General features: G+C 34.3%; 2 protein-coding genes across 2 annotated transcripts; both read left to right on the plus strand.

The window, feature by feature from the left end:
- Window positions 1-3,020: 3,020 nt before the first annotated feature.
- On the plus strand, window positions 3,021-7,874 carry LOC141839264 (26S proteasome non-ATPase regulatory subunit 7 homolog B-like). The gene is made up of 10 exons (XM_074726977.1): window positions 3,021-3,301; window positions 5,341-5,433; window positions 5,518-5,599; window positions 6,208-6,304; window positions 6,393-6,468; window positions 6,595-6,653; window positions 6,809-6,931; window positions 7,086-7,143; window positions 7,230-7,315; window positions 7,463-7,874. Exons 1-10 carry the CDS (start codon window positions 3,115-3,117, stop codon window positions 7,526-7,528), a joined length of 927 nt encoding a protein of 308 aa, XP_074583078.1. The 5' UTR covers window positions 3,021-3,114; the 3' UTR covers window positions 7,529-7,874.
- Window positions 7,875-9,675: 1,801 nt separating this feature from the next.
- On the plus strand, window positions 9,676-16,467 carry LOC141838602 (protein ROOT HAIR DEFECTIVE 3-like). The gene is made up of 22 exons (XM_074726119.1): window positions 9,676-9,826; window positions 9,976-10,042; window positions 10,146-10,248; window positions 10,954-11,024; window positions 11,148-11,211; window positions 11,501-11,566; window positions 11,648-11,695; window positions 11,776-11,838; window positions 11,923-11,979; window positions 12,431-12,589; window positions 12,726-12,794; window positions 12,876-12,967; window positions 13,059-13,137; window positions 13,644-13,809; window positions 13,888-14,012; window positions 14,092-14,354; window positions 14,432-14,528; window positions 14,861-15,019; window positions 15,105-15,209; window positions 15,633-15,727; window positions 15,836-15,932; window positions 16,168-16,467. Exons 1-22 carry the CDS (start codon window positions 9,676-9,678, stop codon window positions 16,465-16,467), a joined length of 2,496 nt encoding a protein of 831 aa, XP_074582220.1.
- Window positions 16,468-18,396: the final 1,929 nt, after the last annotated feature.

Genomic DNA, 18,396 nt, shown 5'->3' on the forward strand with positions numbered 1-18,396 from the left:
CTTGGGCTTCGGATGCGGTACTTGCCCAACTTCACATAGAATGCCTTAAAATTCATCGCGATCACGCCACGTGTCCATTTCCCAACCATATTTGATATTTCCCCGACGCGCGTGAAATCCCAAAGACTAAAACAGCCCTAGTACATGCTCTAAATATCGGAATTACCCCTGCTTTGTCGATTAGCAACGGCTCTCTCCTCGCGATCAAAACCGTCCAAAATAACGCTCCGTGTTAAACGGATATAAACCGCTATAGAGTCGTTATGAGGTGGGGCATATGTCGGAAAATTCACTTGAGTCCGACAGCGTATAGCACGTAACGCTTCGTCCGTATCGGCCGACAAATCGACGCGCCGGGGCCACGATACGGGTGGCACTTCGGTAAATAAAATAAGTGTGCGGGGCCAATCAAATCACTCCTTTTCCATTTTATTCTGATTTAATTTAATCGTTGCTTGTTCACGCGGAGATTCGTGAACGAGTCAATGATTTAATTAAATTCTCGATGCGTTGCGTGTACAAAAGTAAGCAAGAAAATAAAAGAGGAGAGAAGAAAGAGACGAGGAAAAATAAATTAAAATAAAAATAAAAAAAAGGTGCAATTAATTTCTTTTTATTGTGTAGTTTGGAAGGGGAAAACAAAATGCAAGCAAGATGTTGACATTGCCTTTGGGTGCCTTGGAGTCAAGTCTAGGTTGGAATATTAGGAAATGGGCTCATTTATTAACTAAATTAAATTGACAAGTTAATCATTCTGTTGATTTATTAGTATTTCCTCCTCGTGTTTATCCTAATGAATGATAAATCTCGGTCAGTCTCATGGACTTAATCCCTTAAGGTGGTTGGTCCGGTTCCACGGAAGTTTCCCATCGACCATCAGGGTAAATCGGAAAGCGCAACGGCGGCCAATCTGGATGCCCAGCATCCTTTGATTGTGTTTCTCATTTGGAGGAAAATTCCTGTAAATACACCGTAGCTGGGGATCGAACCGCGGGCCCCTAGGTCACAACCCGGATGTCCTACCGTTGCACCATTGTCCCGGAGACATCCTAATGAATAGTTCTATTTGTGAGGGGTGAAATTGGAAATTTAATTTTTAAGGCATTCTTTCTTGTTTGCTTAAATAGAAATAAACCGTCATCATTTTTGTCCGTTCGAGTAGACACGGCAAATAAATAAATAAATAAATAAATAAATGAAGTCATTATCAAATTTTGGCATCATTAGCAAGTGGATTATTTATTTTCCTCTTTATTTAATATTATGGCGTTCGTGATCAGATTACGTGACGTAATGGCATCAATTATCCGAGATTGATTAATTAATTAATCATGGATTTTGGTGTGGACTAAGTCCATGAAGGAGCTCATCATAGGTTGCTTGCCTAAAGCATGTTATTAAAATTTGCAAGCCTTGATTAGGAGAAATATAATTACAAGTTTAAAAAATTTAAGGCATTACTTACATTTAGTTATTTGTTTATTAATGGTGTATTATTTTCCATGTCCAAACAACGAGATTGCTCGTTCAAATCTTGCAAGCCATTATTATGATTCCCCCATTTCAAACGTAATTAAGTATCCTTGCAATCAATGAATATTTATATTTTTGGAAACAAAATTGATTAATTAGGTGCACCTAACGAGTAAAAAAACACTCATTTTAGGTGACCCTATTTAACAAAAAAAAGGGAATAAAATAAAGAAAAAAAAAAGGTAGGAAACCTTCAAAGCGCATCAATAAATAAATAGATAGCGAAATCTTGTCCTATCTATAACTCCAATTGGGCGTTACTTATTGGGTATTAAATGGGCCGGCACTCGTTTTCGTTAGAGTATTTAAAATTGGAAAACTATCCCTCATCCTTTTTTTCCCTATAACTTTATCATTTAACTCTCTAATTTTCGTGAAATTTTAAGAAACCAATATATTTTAATTTTCATAATAAATATAAAAATATTTCAAAAGCATTTCAGTCGACAAACCTACTTTCGCAAGCTCTTTTTTTTTCTTAATTTCATTAGCTCTCTTGCGCCGACCATTCCATTTGGTTTGAGTTCGATTATCGCAAAAATGGCTTGACTCTTCTCCTTCAAGATGGAGATCATTTTGCCCTATGAGCTATTGTTATTTAGGATATAAAATCAAAATCACTAAGTTAGTTACGATGGGACAGACGTGTTGAAGTGGACAAGATCGAATCTCGACGAAGCCAAGACAATACCCCCGTCGCGGTCAATTGCAGTTTTACCTCCTTACAAATGGTCGTGGTCTGACCGTGTTGGGCCGTTGGGGTGGCGGATTCCACCTCTTGTTGAAGAGTCTTGATCTAACCTCCTCTGTCGTGGTCAACTACAGCTTCTTGATTTACCTCCTCATATATGGTCGCGGGGTCAACTGTGTGAAGCCGCTGGGGTGGCGAATTTCACCTTTTGTTGCTAAAGAAGAGTTATGATCATTTCTTTTTGTTCCCGAAACATGATTGAGTTGGTTACTATGAGACAGATTTGCTGAAGTGGACAAGAATCAAATCTCGATGAAGCCAAGGTAATCTTCTCTCCGTAGTAGTCAACTACAGCTTCTTGATTTACCTCCTCACATGTGATAATCATAAAACCGATGGTATGAGATTGCTGGATGGTGAATTCTATCTTTTGCTAAAATGTTATGATCATTCTTGTTTCTCTATCTGGTATAGTGGTAAATACATCTTGGGGCTTCCTATGCACTCAGGATTAAAAAATCATAGTGGTAAATTCACCTCCCGCATTCAAACTGCTCTTTGCATTTTTCAAATTTATTATAGTAGATGATGAAAAATTTATATAGAATCGAATCAGTTATCTCTATCGTTAGTGAAAATTTTTATGGAATCAAATCAAAAAATTAGATAACCGAATTATTAAAAAAAAGTTTTTTGGGAAATAAGTGAAACTATGGAGGACAAAAATGTAAAACAGAAATTTCCCCTATTTACGCTCCTGCTTGTTATTTAATTTTAAAACTAGATTTCTTCCACAGTTAGCCTTCTCTTTCGTGGAAAAGAAGGCACAGCCTGCGGCGAGAACCCTAGCGCGGCGGAGGACGCCAAAGGAGGTGGACTACGGTGGTAAAATGGACGTGGTGAAGGCTCAGCAGATGTCCGGGAGGGTGGTGGAGAAGGTCATCGTGCACCCCCTCGTGCTGCTCAGTATCGTCGACAACTACAACCGCGTCGCCCGCGACACCCGAAAGCGCGTCGTCGGCGTCCTACTTGGATCCTCGGCCAAGGGCACGGTCGACGTCACCAATTCCTACGCAGGTTAGCCCGCATCGTTTTGATCCACTGCCCTCCCCCACCTTCCTGATCTCATGGCAGTATCTTCTGAGTTAGACTATAGATTCTTAGATTCTTACTGTTTAATGTGGGGAATTCTCTATGGGTATAACGTCTTTCTTTCTTTCTTTCTTTCTTGTGAGTGAATCAATATTCCCAACTTCTTGGTGGTCCATTGGTTGTTGTTTTGTTGGATTTTTATTGGATGGTCCATCTATTCTAGTTGAAATAAAAGAAAAGGCTACCTAAATCATAAAAACACGGGAGTCTCAAGTTTGGTACACGATGAACTGTGTTTAGACTTGCATAGAGCTCAGCAAAGGGACACAATTCAATTAGACGATGCTAAATTATTGGGACAAATAGATGGTGATGATGATCATGATGAACTATTATATATGGAAATCTTCTCATAGTTACTAGCTCCTTTCCTTATCATCTTTGTAATTCCCAAGTGCTTATTGTAATTAACCAAAATAAAACTTGGCAAAGAAGAGGAGAAGTAGAAGAGTATGAAAGAGAAAAGGAAGTAGATGAGAGAAGAAGTGAATGAGAAGTAGTAATTTGAGAGAAAAAGAAAATTAGATTTCATAGAAGTACAATATTAATCTTTTTTATATAGATAAGGATGTTTAGAAAAAAAAAGGTTATGTAAGTTGTCTAGATTTTTGACAAGACTTAAAGATTTATGCAATTATGCAACATAAGTTTTCTAAATCTAATTCAAATTATCTTAAAATTGAACATCCTTTGGAGTACTTAAACAACTAAGAGGGTTCCAAATAATCTATATTCTTAAGAGTAAAGTTCTTGAATTGTGGTTCAAATTGTGAATTGATTTAATGATTTTATGAACGATGAACCATATTGAATTGTGAATTGTAAAGCTTATGTTCAAAAGATATATATGTTAAAAAAAACTCCCTTACTAAAATTTGTAACAATATCCTATTTAACACCTATTATGATTAATAAAAAACATTGCCACAAATAATAAAATGCATTATATAACTAAAGAGGGTAAACTAAAAGTTATATTATTAGATTCATATCTATAAAATATTCCTAAAATTTCATCTATCTTTTGTATGACTTAAATGTTTGTTAAACTGTCAAAAACATATGTGTATCACTTTATATCCTCTTCACCTGAGATGTCATTATCCTCAACATCTTGATCATCCGCTAGTGCTAGTGAATGATCTATTGCTGAGGATGACTGTCAAGATATGACTTATGGTTGATGGCACATGAGGAAGAAGCCCTCGAAGCCTTGGATGAGTGTGGCTGTCTGAGAGATACCTTAGGGTTGAGGATAAGGCGTTGTTGTTGCTGAAGGAGCAACCATTATATGTGAAGGGTCATACACAACGAGTTGTTTCCAAAGAAGTAGCCTTCAGTGAGCCAAGGGTTAAAGAAATAAAATGTGTGAAGTGTTGAAGATAAATCAAATAAAATGAGGCACAAGATTTTTTTAACCTGAGATTAATAGTGTGGAACCCTATACCTACTTGATTACATATAATAATTAATGTATAAGTTTACAGTTAGGAATCAATTGATTGGTATTGAATAGATTGGAATTGTATCAAATTGGATGAATTCTTGACACAAATGAATCACCCATACAGTTTGAACTGTTTTGGGTGTGAATCAAATCAAATCCTGTGATTTGAATTGCAAATCATATGATTTGGATAACTATGCTTAAGAATACAAAACCTGTATTTCTCAATTGGCTGAATTTGTTCTCTTGTATTTCATTTGTGTGATAGCATCATTTCATCTATATGCATTGTACTTGAAGATACATTGCTGCTCTCCAAACAGATCTTTCCAGCCTGTTTTGGTAAAACCCTTTAGTATGCTTTTGCTATAATTTCAATGATGTAGCTCTGCAGTTAGATTGTAGTCAACCACAAATAGGTAGGACAGACATGGTTTGATCATGATGATTTGTCTATTCATATTTTGTAATAGAGCCTTAAAGCATGTTTTGCTCAAGTCTTGATGTTGTTATGCAGTGCCTTTTGAAGAGGATGAGAGAGATTCCAGCATTTGGTTTCTCGATCACAATTACCACGAGGCAATGTTTTCTATGTTTAAGAGAATAAATGGTACTACTCTATTGAAACTTTGAATTCTCATGAAAGAGTTACTATATTTCTTTCTTTGCCTTTGACAATCTTCCTTTTTGGTAGCCAAGGAGAATGTTGTAGGATGGTATAGCACAGGGCCCAAGCTGCGGGAAAATGATTTGGATATCCACGCTTTGTTTACTGAGTAAGATTTTCAAATCATTGACTTACTTTGTTTGACAAAAAAAAACATACGTTTTGTTGGAAACTCTTCTTTGTAGAAGCTAGCATTAGAGGTTTATGTAACATTTCCTTAGTTCTTGTAAATAGAAGTAGAATTACTGGCTCACTCTGTATCTCTTCAAAAAAGTGAAAAAGACTTGTGCTTTTATAGAATAGCTGCTTTGCAAACTTGAATCTTATTTGTTTATTTGGTGTCTGTTTTGACAAATCTTTCAAATTGGACATACTATTACATTAAAGAGTACTAAGAGAGAAAAAAATAAAGCTGGACATTATTGCATATAGATGATTAAAAGTTTACACATTTTATTTCTCCAATATCACCAACTCGATTATAATTGTCTTAGAAATAATAATTCTATGAGAGCACGCAATGTGTGTGTTCTGCATCAATCTTATTCAATGTTTTTTTCTCTTTGCATTCCAGAGTGCTTTATAATGTGATGAACCTTGTCTGTTGATGTTATTTTTTTTTCCTTTTGTTGTTTTTAAGAAAAACACACATTTAGCTGGCAATTGGAAGTATCAGATAGATATTTATTCTCTCAAGCCTTGTGTTTCTCACTGCAGTTATGTTTTAAATCCTGTCTTGGTAATCATCGATGTGCAACCTAAAGAGCTTGGTATACCTACCAAAGCATATTATGCAGTCGAAGAAGTCAAAGAGGTGACTGTGTGATCTACTGAGTTTTAAAATATTGTGCGCTTTTCTTTGGATCGAGTTCTAACAATTTTCAGTGTGCATTTGATTGCAGAATGCCACACAGAAAAGCCAGAAGGTGTTTGTGCATGTGCCTTCAGAAATTGCTGCTCATGAAGTCGAGGAAATCGGTAACTGAACCATATTTCTTGTAGTTATTTTAATTTCTTTAGTTATTAGTTGAATGAATGGCAACATTCCATTTATGAAATAAAAGTTAGGAATGTGCTTCTGTGGTCTAATTTCTCTGTTTGCAGGAGTGGAGCACTTGCTGAGAGATGTCAAGGATACAACAATAAGCACCCTAGCAACTGAGGTTATATTCTGCACTGTGCTTATCATTCTTTGTAGTTGTTAAAAGTTTTTTTTTTTCTCATTGCAATATTAACAAGATTCGAAATGTGAATTCATAAGCATTCATGACTTGAAGATGATATTTACAATTTGCAAACTTTGCTATATATCATGCAGGTCACAGGCAAACTTGCCGCACTGAAGGGGCTCGATGCAAGGTTACATGAGATACGTGGTTATCTAGAACTTGTTATTGATGGGAAGTTACCTCTGAATCATGAGATATTATACAACTTGCAGGTTTTGAAGCATTTTTCTTTATTTAATTTTTCTATGTCGATACTTAGAAATGCATCCACCAATCTATTTGATGTCTCCTTATACTGAAGCATATACTGGCTCAATAAGATTCCTGTTCACTGTGTTAAAAGTCCAAATACATTTTCTTTTGCAGAACATATTAAATCTACTTCCGAATCTTAATGTGAACGAGTTGATCAAGGCATTTGCAGGTAATGCCCTTGCAAACCAAGTGTAGAAGTGTCGTTAACCTCCTGCCTTAGTTTGAATTTTTACTCCGTCCCTCAAATTTTTGCAGTGAAAACAAATGACATGATGCTGGTTATATACCTTTCTTCCCTCATCCGGAGTGTTATCGCACTTCACAATTTGATAAACAACAAAGTGAGTTAAGTTTATCATCATGTATTGACTTACTACATATACCCTTTTATTTCGTCAACAAGGACCTTCCATGTTACTCAAATTTGGCGATGGATAAAATCTTCCTAGCTAGCAAACACCTGATGTAACATCATTTGGTGATTCTAGATGCTCAACAAGGAACATGAGAAAGCTGAAGACTCCAGATCCTCTGCGACAACTACCGTGAGCTAGGGTTTCTTTTGGCCACGCCTTCCTGATCGATCTAATCTTCAACCTCTGTTGGCCTTGCATTTGCATTGGAGATTTTCGGCAGTGTCAGAAATGAATTGGATACGAGGTACTTTGGAAATGTCTATGCACACTCTGAAATTAGGTTCATTTGGTTTGTAGTTCTTTAAACTTCCAAAGCTGTATGACCGGCTGGCTACTTTCTGGAGGGTGGCCTCGGTGCGTCACCAATTGACACGTGGTGTATGTTGTGAGAATTTTGATTTATTTTTGAAACCCTAAATCCCTTCCAATAAACTTTTGTAGACAAGAATTTCCCCATACGTTATGCATGCATGGATTTGCCAAATTAACATTGACTTCTTTTTATTTTTGTTATGGATTAAAGAGACAAATTGAATTTTTCAAAGTCAACATTTTACTTGTAAATTTTTTTTGAATATTTATAAGGATGTATTTGATTTAAATTATCATGTATAATTTTAATTATATGATTATCAAATAATCACATAATATATCATATAAAATGTAATTTAATATTGTTTAATTTAATTTATTTATTTAGAGAGAATAAAATATAATTAGTTAATATTTATTATATTATTTTTTATTCAATTTATTTTTAAAATAAAATAAAATAATAATAATAATATAATAATAATAATAATAATGATGATAATAAATAAAAAATAAATATAATTTATTTAAAATTTTTAAAATTTAAAATAAATGTACATATTTTAATAAAATAATTTATTAAAATAATTGTTTTGATAAAATATTTTGTTAAATTAATAAATATTTATTTTTTAAAAAAATTAAAATAAATTTATATATTTTAAATAAAATAATTCTAAATAATTATTTTAATAAAATAATTTGTTAAATTAATAAATATAATTTATTAATTTTATTTTAATAAAATAATTCATAAAATAATTATTTTAATAAAATAATTTATTAAATTAATAAATATAATTTGTTATTTTATTTTTTAAAATTTAAAATAAATTTATATATATTAATAAAATAATTATTTTAATAAAATAATTTATTAAATTAATAAAATAATTTATTAATTTTATTTTTAAAAATTTAAAATAAAATATCTTTTTAAATTTATAAGTATTTAAATTAAAATTTATTATATTAATTAACTTGATTTTAATTAAGTTTCACGATATATTTTAATTAACTCAGTTTTAAAATCGAAAGGTAATTATGAGAAAATTTTTTATTAATTTTTGAAATTGTAAAAAATCTTAAGTTGCCAAGATAATCACATTTTTGAGTTATAATCCGTTTGTTGATATGACGATGATGCTGCATTACTTAGGAATCAATTATTACTTGAATCAAAAAATTAATAATCTTAAATAAATAATTAAGATTATCAATGATAATCCCCAATTAAACGTCCTCTAAAAATATTAATTAGATTCAAAAAAGTCTGTTTAAAGTAAAACTCGTATTTTAAGTTGTAAATCACCTCCCTAAAATGCAAAAAAAATAAAGGGTAAAATTAAAAAAAGGAGTATTATTTGATATCTTTTTATCAATAAGCTATCATTTGGAAAAACTGATGAGAAGAGTATATTTTCTTGAATTACAGATTTGGCTTAAATAGGCTGAATAAATTTTGAATAATAGGTTTTAAAAAAAGGTATTTTACTGATTATTTAGATAATTTTTTAAAAAATAATTAAAATTTATATGATCTTTTTATGAGGAATTTAATCTTATAACTCTTGCAACCTAAATTTTTTTAATGATATCTTAACATCCATTCAACTAATTGAATTGCTTATTAGCTTGTAAAAAATATTTCAAATGAATTTTTCTTTTTTACAAAAAAATATGATCAAATGGAGAGTGGAATGAAACAAACCTATAAATAGTTTATGTAACGGCAACAATGCCGAGAAAATTGGCTCATCGTTGTAGAAAGCCTTTCTTCTCTCCTCTCCACTGCACTCCCCTCTCTCTCTCTCCCTGGTGAATTCTAGATTTTGATCTAGAGAAGCAACCTGAGTTTGAGGGTTGCTGAGATCTGTATCGATCTGCTCCCATTGCACCCTGCCTCATCGATTCTTTCAGTGCCCTTGCATTTTGTTTTCGCCCCTCATCGCCGCTTTGTTCTGGATCGGAGAATGGCCGAGGAGGAGTACCGGTCGGTCCAACTCATAGACGGAGAAGGAGAGTTCAACGATGCTGGCGTTGAGCAGTTCATGAAGACCACGAGGCTCGCCGAGTGTGGGCTCTCCTATGCCATGGTCTCCATCATGGGACCCCAGAGCAGCGGTGAGATTACCTTGGCGATCTATTTGATCCCGTGCCGCATTTTAGTTTTTGGAACATAGTGTACCAAAAAAAAAAGATCTTGATTGGCTTTCAATGTTGTCGTCCTCTCTGCGTATGACACCTGTTTGACGAATGTTCTGTTTGAGCAGGGAAAAGTACTTTACTTAATCATCTTTTCAAAACTGACTTCAGGGAAATGGATGCATTACGGGGAAGGTATTGGTACTTCCCCCTGTGCTCGAGAAAATTGGTTCACTGGATTTCATTTATTGGAACTCTTTTTTGAAGATGAATGTCTCGCTTTCTACTTTCTTATCAGGAGCCAAACTACTAAAGGTATATGGTTAGCAAAATGTCAGGGAATAGATCCTTGCACAATTGTGATGGATTTGGAAGGTACTGATGGAAGGGAAAGAGGAGAGGTAAACTTGTATTTTCATTTTGTATTTTTTTATTGCTCTACATTTATTTGGAAACTATTGAGTGTGTCCAAATTCCAATTTGTAAAAGGAGAATTTTCATCTTACAGCCTAAAGTTCATCTCCTTTTCAAAATCCCTCTTTGGAGTTTCTAATTCATCAAGATATCCCTGTGGTTTTCTAATTTTCCTCACTTCACTCCCTCTTAACCGTTAACAATGTTAATTTATCTAACAAGATAATGATGTAGTTGATGTGTCCTATATGCCACTTCACTTTTCTAGCAAATAAAGTAATGGTACTAATTGTTCGGGGTGAAACGACAAGAGTTTGGAAAATTTAGGAGGGTGGATAGTTTGACAATTCGAGCCTTTGGAGTGTAAAACAAAATTTTTCCTACACTTTCCTACATTAAGTTAATCACATTCATTATTATATTGTGTCACTGGCCTAGATAAAACAAGACATCTAGAAAATATCTGAGCATGGAAATAAACATTTTTATGTCCTCTTCCATGTGAAGAAATGTTGGCCATATTTGTCTTTTCTCTCCGTTGAAGTTATGGAAGAAATGTTGGTAAAATATCCTATCTGAGGCGCAACCTACTTAAAATCATCCTTCCAATCATTCGTATACTTTCTTTTGTTTTTTCAAAGAGATCAGTGCCATTTTGAACTTTATCGTGAACAAATGTTTCTATTTTTCAGGATGATACTGCGTTTGAAAAGCAAAGTGCACTATTTGCGCTGGCAATATCTGACATAGTTTTGATAAATATGTGAGTTGAGTTTTATCTTTCATTTCAACTCATTAGAAATCTCTCTTATATAAGAGTATAGCACCATTCTCGTGAAGTTTACGAAGTCTAAGCTTCCTCTGTTGATAAAGTTGATTTATCCAGGTGGTGTCACGATATCGGCCGAGAGCAAGCTGCTAACAAACCCTTGCTAAAAACAGTATTTCAGGTATCTTGTATCTTTTGCTAATCTAGTGTTGATTTATTCTGATAATTCATGCTAATATAGTATGACATGGGGCATTTTATGCCCATACCTAATGGTGTATAATCTAGTTAACTTTTTTATAAATAATTTATATAATGTTAAGTTAAAATATTTTGCTAACTCCATTTATATGACAAAATTATATTTTTAAAATGATCTTATTTAATTTTTTTTTATCTCCACTATTCATGTTTTGGATTGTGCCACTACATTATGTCCAGTGTAATCTATCCTTTGACTTCTCTTATAGGTCATGATGCGTTTGTTCAGCCCTCGCAAGACCACATTGCTCTTTGTTATCCGTGACAAGACAAGAGTATGATGACCTGCACATATTTCTTATTTGTTTTTAATTTATAGTCAGAAGTACTAATATTTTTCTTCACGGTCATTGTAGACACCACTGGAAGCTTTGCAACCAGTTCTAAGAGAGGATATACAGAAGGCATGTTGTCCGATCTTCTGCATCATAGATTTTCCTTTTTCTACGTTGCCATTCACAGTTATTGTTGCTATTGTTAGCAGATATGGGACAGTGTTTCCAAGCCTGAGGCTCAAAAAGATACAGCTCTCAGTGAATTCTTTAATGCAAGTTTCTTCCTGCAAAGAATTTTGTTTATGATTACAAGCAGATTGACTTGTATATCTGATAACTTTAGTTCCCTTAATCAGGTTGAGGTCACTGCATTATCTAGTTATGAAGAGAAGGAAGATCAATTTCATGATCAGGTATAAGGTTCTCTCTCTTCTTTCCTTACAAAATTTTCATGAACAATTTTCTGATAGCAACAAAAAGTCCTCACTTAGTACTCTAGATATTGGGTTTTGGTTTTAAGTTTTAAATGTACTTTTACCCATGCGGTTGTTCAAATAATATGTTGTAAAATTGTCTGGTCAATGTATTTCTCTACCATAAGTGATAGGCTTATATCTAAGGGGGGACGAACAGGGCTGAGTATTCTACATAATTTAATAAAGATTTATAGAATCTCTTTCCAAACAACAGGCAATCTTTAATGCTTTCATTAAAAAGCATTACTATCATTTTGTTCCCCTAGACTCAGGATCTTACGTCTGCCGCTGAAGACTTAAATCCAAATATAGCTCTTATGTATTTCTACGGTAAGTAAAAGAGTATGATCTAAATTTTTATTTTTTTTGAGCATTTGCTGTGTCACAGGTTGCAGAACTTCGACAACGGTTTATGCATTCAATTGCCCCAGGAGGACTTGCAGGTGATAGAAGAGGTGTTGTTCCTGCTTCAGGGTTTTCCTTTAGTGCGCAACACATATGGAAGGTCGTGCGTGAAAATAAGGATCTTGATCTTCCTGCTCATAAGGTACAGTTATACATCACACTTGTTCAGCTGCTTAGATAATTTAAGGTTGGCGATATTAGATAATACTTGATAACATGACACGACAGTATTACCCAAAACACTTCATTTGTTGTTTATTTTTAACTGCGTTTGGTAGGTCATGGTCGCAACAGTTCGTTGCGAAGAGATCGCTAACGAGAAGCTCAGTCACTTAACCTCTGATGAGGTGACATCAATCATCAAGTTTCCATACATATGTTTGTCTCAAAGTTATCCATAAAAATCTTATATTTTAGTAGTGCTTCAGAAATGGCTGGAGTTAGAGGAAGCAGTGCAGTCTGGTCCAGTTGCTGGCTTTGCGAAAAAACTTGAAGCCATCCTTGATGCTTATATAGAAGAGTATTTTTTCTAATTATCTCTCTTATTTTCTTCTTCATGATAAACATAAACAAATATCTCATCATTTCTAATCTATTCAACTCTGATGCAGATATGACAAGGAAGCTGTCTACTTTGATGAAGGCGTCAGGACTGCAAAGAGGAAGCAACTTGAGTCCAGAGCCTTGCATGTGAGATAATAAACTATAAAATTTTGCCTCGTAAAAATTCCTGATTAATCAGATTCTTTTCTATTGGAACAAATACCCTTGTTTGACTCCAGAGCCACAATCTATTCTAAAAAGTGCTTAAAAGTCATGATATTGTTTAAACTACCATGTTAAAATAGAATTATGACACTTTAAATGGTAGCACCTGATTAAATAGAACCGTGACACCTGCACTTTAGTGGTAGAAATAGAATCGTGATACATGCTTGCTGCTAGTGAAAATAGAACAATAAATTTGCTTTAAGATTAGGGCAAGAGAGTTTATCCCTATGTTATTGGAAATTCTCCTTTATTTGATGCTCGATAGGGGCTTCATATAAAGTTTATCCCCTTATTGTTAGCTAAGTTGGAATTTTCTTAGTAAAAGGAATGTATTGTACTTACTTTTATGATATTTAAAAGGAATGAATTTCTTACTATTAATCCATGAGTTCATGTATTATGTTCATCTCGGTGGCCCCTCGCAGCTTGTGCATCCTACTTATCAAGCATTGCTTGGACATCTACGTTCAAAGTCTCTGGAAAAGTTTCAAAAGGATATGGAAAGTTCACTGAATAGCAGGAAAGGATTCGCAGCATCTGTTCGAGACTGTATTGAGTCCTCTATATTTGAGTTTGATCAAGGAAGTGCAGGTAACGCCCTTACAAAGAAACTATGATTGAAACTATATAATGCTTACTAGTCTATACAATTTGATCTTTTACCTTCAGATGCTACTATCAGTCGCACCGACTGGGATGCTTCCAAGGTCCGAGAGAAGCTTCACCGTGACATCAATGCTCATGCAAATTCTCTTCGCAATCAGAAACTCTCTGAATTGACTAATCACTACGAGGTCAATCAATGATTTCACTTTGTGATCTGAATTCTCCAAATGGGGTTGAAAGTCCTTTTCCTATGGTGTTTATCTTCAGGACAAGTTAACAGAAGCACTTGCTGAACCAGTGGAATCTCTATTTGAGGCTGCTGGCAATGATACTTGGGCATCAATAAGAAATCTTTACCACCGTGAAACCAAGAATGCCCTCTCAGAGTTCTCCACTTCCTTATCTGGGTTTGAGCTAGAAAAAGTTACTTTTGATGAGAGGATCACAAATCTGAAGGAATTTGCGAAAAGTGTCGTCGAAAAGAAAGCAAAAGAAGAAGCAGCCAAGGTTCTGATCAGAATGAAGGATAGGTAATTAATAAACTACTTATCATGTCTGTACTTACTCCTGTTATCTATTTCTCAGATTCTACGGTGTTAATTTTCAGGTTCTCGACAGTGTTTAGCCATGACAAAGATTCCATGCCTAGGGTTTGGACAGGAAAAGAAAATGTGCGGAAGATCACAAAGGATGCTCGTACATCGGTACTTCCAGACCTTGCGTAGATAAATGGTTTCAAAATTTTCAAGCTGCATCCGCTACAAGGGATAGTTCTACTGTGCAGGCTTCTTTCATGGCTGATCATTTGAAGGGACGCTTGGAGTTGTGAACCATAGAGGTTTGCTTAAGATTCATGCACACCTTTGCTTTATGATATATGCGCATAAAGAATGCCTCTTCACATCATCAGCCATGAAGTGGATTTGCACAGTAGAACTGTACCGTTAAAAGCCCTAAACTTTGGGATACATTTGACAATCAACCATCTGTATAAATACTAAGATTTGAAGTTTGTATGTTCACTGTCATGATGCAGGCTCTGAAACTGTTGGCTGTGTTGTGTTCCATTCGTTTGGATGAGAAACCAGACAAGATTGAATCCACTCTTATGTCAGCACTTATGGATGCACCAACTGCACTTGGACGAAGAACTGTAACATCATTGGATTCACTCGCTTCAAGCACATGGGAAGAGGTAAGTGTGGAATTTACTTTGTGCGCAATGAATGACACGAAAGAGTGCAAGACAGGAAACTAATGTAAGTCTGGGATTTTTTCAGGTTTCTCCATCTAACACATTGATCACCCCCGTGCAATGCAAGTCTTTGTGGAAACAATTTAGCACTGAGACTGAATATACTGTCACACAAGCAATATCTGCTCAGGTACATATACCTGTTTTTTTCTTTGGGTACTTGTTTTATTTTTTCCCCCCTTTTTGTTTCTTGTTCCATATCTTCTGAAAATTTTGAGTTTTGAGCTTGCTCAGAACTGATTTTAGTTTGGTCCTTTAAAAGTGGTATTACTATGTTCATAATTCTTCGGCAAACAGATCACACACATATTTGCATATATTAGCTCAAACAAGCATCAATTATTGCAAACAACAAGGAAGACGACCAAGTTATGATGCCTTAATGACGGCATTGAAATGATTATGCACAGTGGATCACTTTTACTATGTTTCATGATTCAGAATTCAGATTCACATAGTTAATTAAAGACGGCAGGCAATTTTTCACCTTCCTTTCTCAAAATAATGTAACTATAGTTGGTTTAGTTACTCAGATTTATTTTATTCATCTCAGGAAGCACACAAGCGGAGTAACAGTGTGCTACCTCCTCCATGGGCAATACTTGCAATTGCGATCCTCGGTTTCAATGAGCTGATGGTGCTCTTGAGGTCTTTGCTTCCATTTACGTTCCCTGCTGCTTGAATCTACCTCACAAGCTATAAATTAGCAGCTTAAACTTTCATTCTTTATCTCATGCTGATTTTACTTATGAGCAGGAATCCTTTATATCTATTGCTGCTTTTTGTTATGTTCTTGGTGTTCAAAGCTCTATGGGTACAGCTAGACGTTGCCGAGACATTTCAGCATGGCATAGTAAGTAAATTCTGACATGTTACAAGTGTACAAAATCGAAAGCTTGGCATTTAGCAGATAGCCTTACCATTTAGCTGTTTTTCAAGGTTCATTTAGTATACATTTGCAAGCTTAAACTCATCCTTGATTTCAGTTTCACAACTCATGCCAAAAAGAACTTAGGGTCAGGATTATTCATAGCTCAAATTATGAATGCTGATTTTGTATCGATGAATCTGATGCTTTCCTAATTCAGCTCCCCGGCATTCTCACACTATCAACAAGATTTCTCCCCACAGTCATGAACCTTCTACGAAAACTTGCTGAGGAAGGTGCTCAACCTCCCACTGCTCCACAGACCACCCAGAACAATCCACCCTTGGATGCACAAAGTTTTCGAAGAGATTCACAGAGGCATGTTCCTCCACTCGCAACCCCACCACCCGATGTGCCATCTTCCTCATCGTCTACGGTTTCTTCTCCCAGAAGTGGTGTGGAGTATCCAGAGACTAAGCACTTCGTGGAGGTAGACACTGAAGCCAGTTATACATCATGAGTGAAGAAGCTCCAACAATTATTAGCTTTATGATCATCATAACTAAACACTACATTATGCAAGATGTTTGTGCCACCAAGTAGATGATGTGTTTTTTTTTCTCTTAATTACTGAATGTTATTTTCTTCTGTTTTGTATAGATAGAAATTTATCAATTTTACCCAAATCAGTGATTCAATCAAACAATATATTCAAACTCTTGCTTTTACTTGCTGCAAATTAAAATCATCTGAATCGATACATTTGTTTGCTGCAAGTTAAAATTTATCATAGACATAACACTACATACCAATAACAAACTATTCTTTCACTATAAAAAAAGTCACATATAGCGACCGATTGAATTTCGGTCGCTAATTTAGCGATCGATTTTTACCTTCCGTTGCTAAATAGCGATCGAATTCAATTCAGTTGCTAATTTAACGACCGAATTACAATTGATCACTATATTAAAGATCGAATTCAATTCAGTTGCTAATTTAACGATCGATCACTATATTAAAGATCGAATTCCAAATCGGACAGCCAAAATTAACGATCGAAATCTAATTCGGTCGCTAATTTTAGCGATCGAAATCGGATTCGATCGCTAATTTTAGTGACCGAATTAGATTTCGGTCGTTAAATTTAACGACCGAAATAGGATTTGGTCGCTAATTTTAGCGACCGAATTAGATTTCGGTCATTAAATTTAGCGATCGAAATCCGATTCGGTCGCTAATTTTAGCGATCGAAATCCGATTCGGTCGTTACATTTAGCGATCGAAATCGGATTCGATCGCTAATTTTAGCGATCGATTAGCGACCGAAATTGATTTCAGTCACTAAATCAGTTTACGACGAATTTTTTTATCGGTTGTTAATCGGATTTAGCGACCGAAAATTCGGTCGCTAATTACTGCTATTTTTTTAGTGTTTGTTGTAAATTAAAATTTAACATAGACACATCACTACTTATCAATAACAAACTTTGTAAATTAAAATTTACCATACACACAACATTGCTTACCAATAATAAATTATTCTTTGCTGTAAATTAAAATTTACGGTACACACAACACTACTTACTAATAACAGACTATTCATAGCTAGCTAATTAATTAAGCTTGTTAATTATTCTATATAGTTCTTTCTAATATATCTAATAATCTGACGAGATGAAAGATGTGATAAGCATATCCTCACGATAAGAGTGTAGAACAATGATTCCATACTACAATTGAAAGTTAAAAAAAGAGTTAAATAAGAAAGTAAATGAGTATTAATTGAAATTTAAAAATTGAATAAAAAATATACTTATGATTTATTTATTTTTCTCTGTATCTTATGCATCTCTTTCTCAGCTTTCGTTTTAAAGATATTATCACATATGTTGCACTCAAAGTAAAAGTCTCTGTGAACGGTGCTAGTGTGGCTGCCAAGATTTTTTATGAAAAATAAATTTCATCATTTTTTATCTTTAGACAAGCTATGCACAAGATTTCTCCCTCATTATTGTAAAGGGGAGGAGGATTCGAGGATACTATGATTAAATTAGAAAATCACATATTTATGGGATGAAGATAAAATTGGAGGACTATTTTTATCTGATTTGCAATTATATTAGATGAAAATCATTCAAATTATGAGTGCATAGTAAAGACATTATGTGTTGCATTGAATTTGTGTATCTTATGTTAATTTATATTTATCATAAGATGATTTATAATTATATTAGATGAAAATCATTCAAATCATGAGGATTTCCCTCTCATTATTGTAAAGGGGAGGAGGATTAGAGGTTGTCATGATTAAATTAGAAAATCACATATTTGTGGGATGAAGATAAAATCGGAAAACTATTTTTATCCTAAGATGATTTGTAATTAGAATAGATAAAAATCATTCAAATCATGAGTGCATAGTAAAGACATTATGTGTTGCATTGAA

This window comes from Curcuma longa, chromosome 11 (assembly GCF_044706935.1).
Source record: "Curcuma longa cultivar G26 ecotype Majalengka, Jawa Barat chromosome 11, ITB_CL_G26_1.1, whole genome shotgun sequence".
NCBI classification, from domain to species: domain Eukaryota; kingdom Viridiplantae; phylum Streptophyta; class Magnoliopsida; order Zingiberales; family Zingiberaceae; genus Curcuma; species Curcuma longa.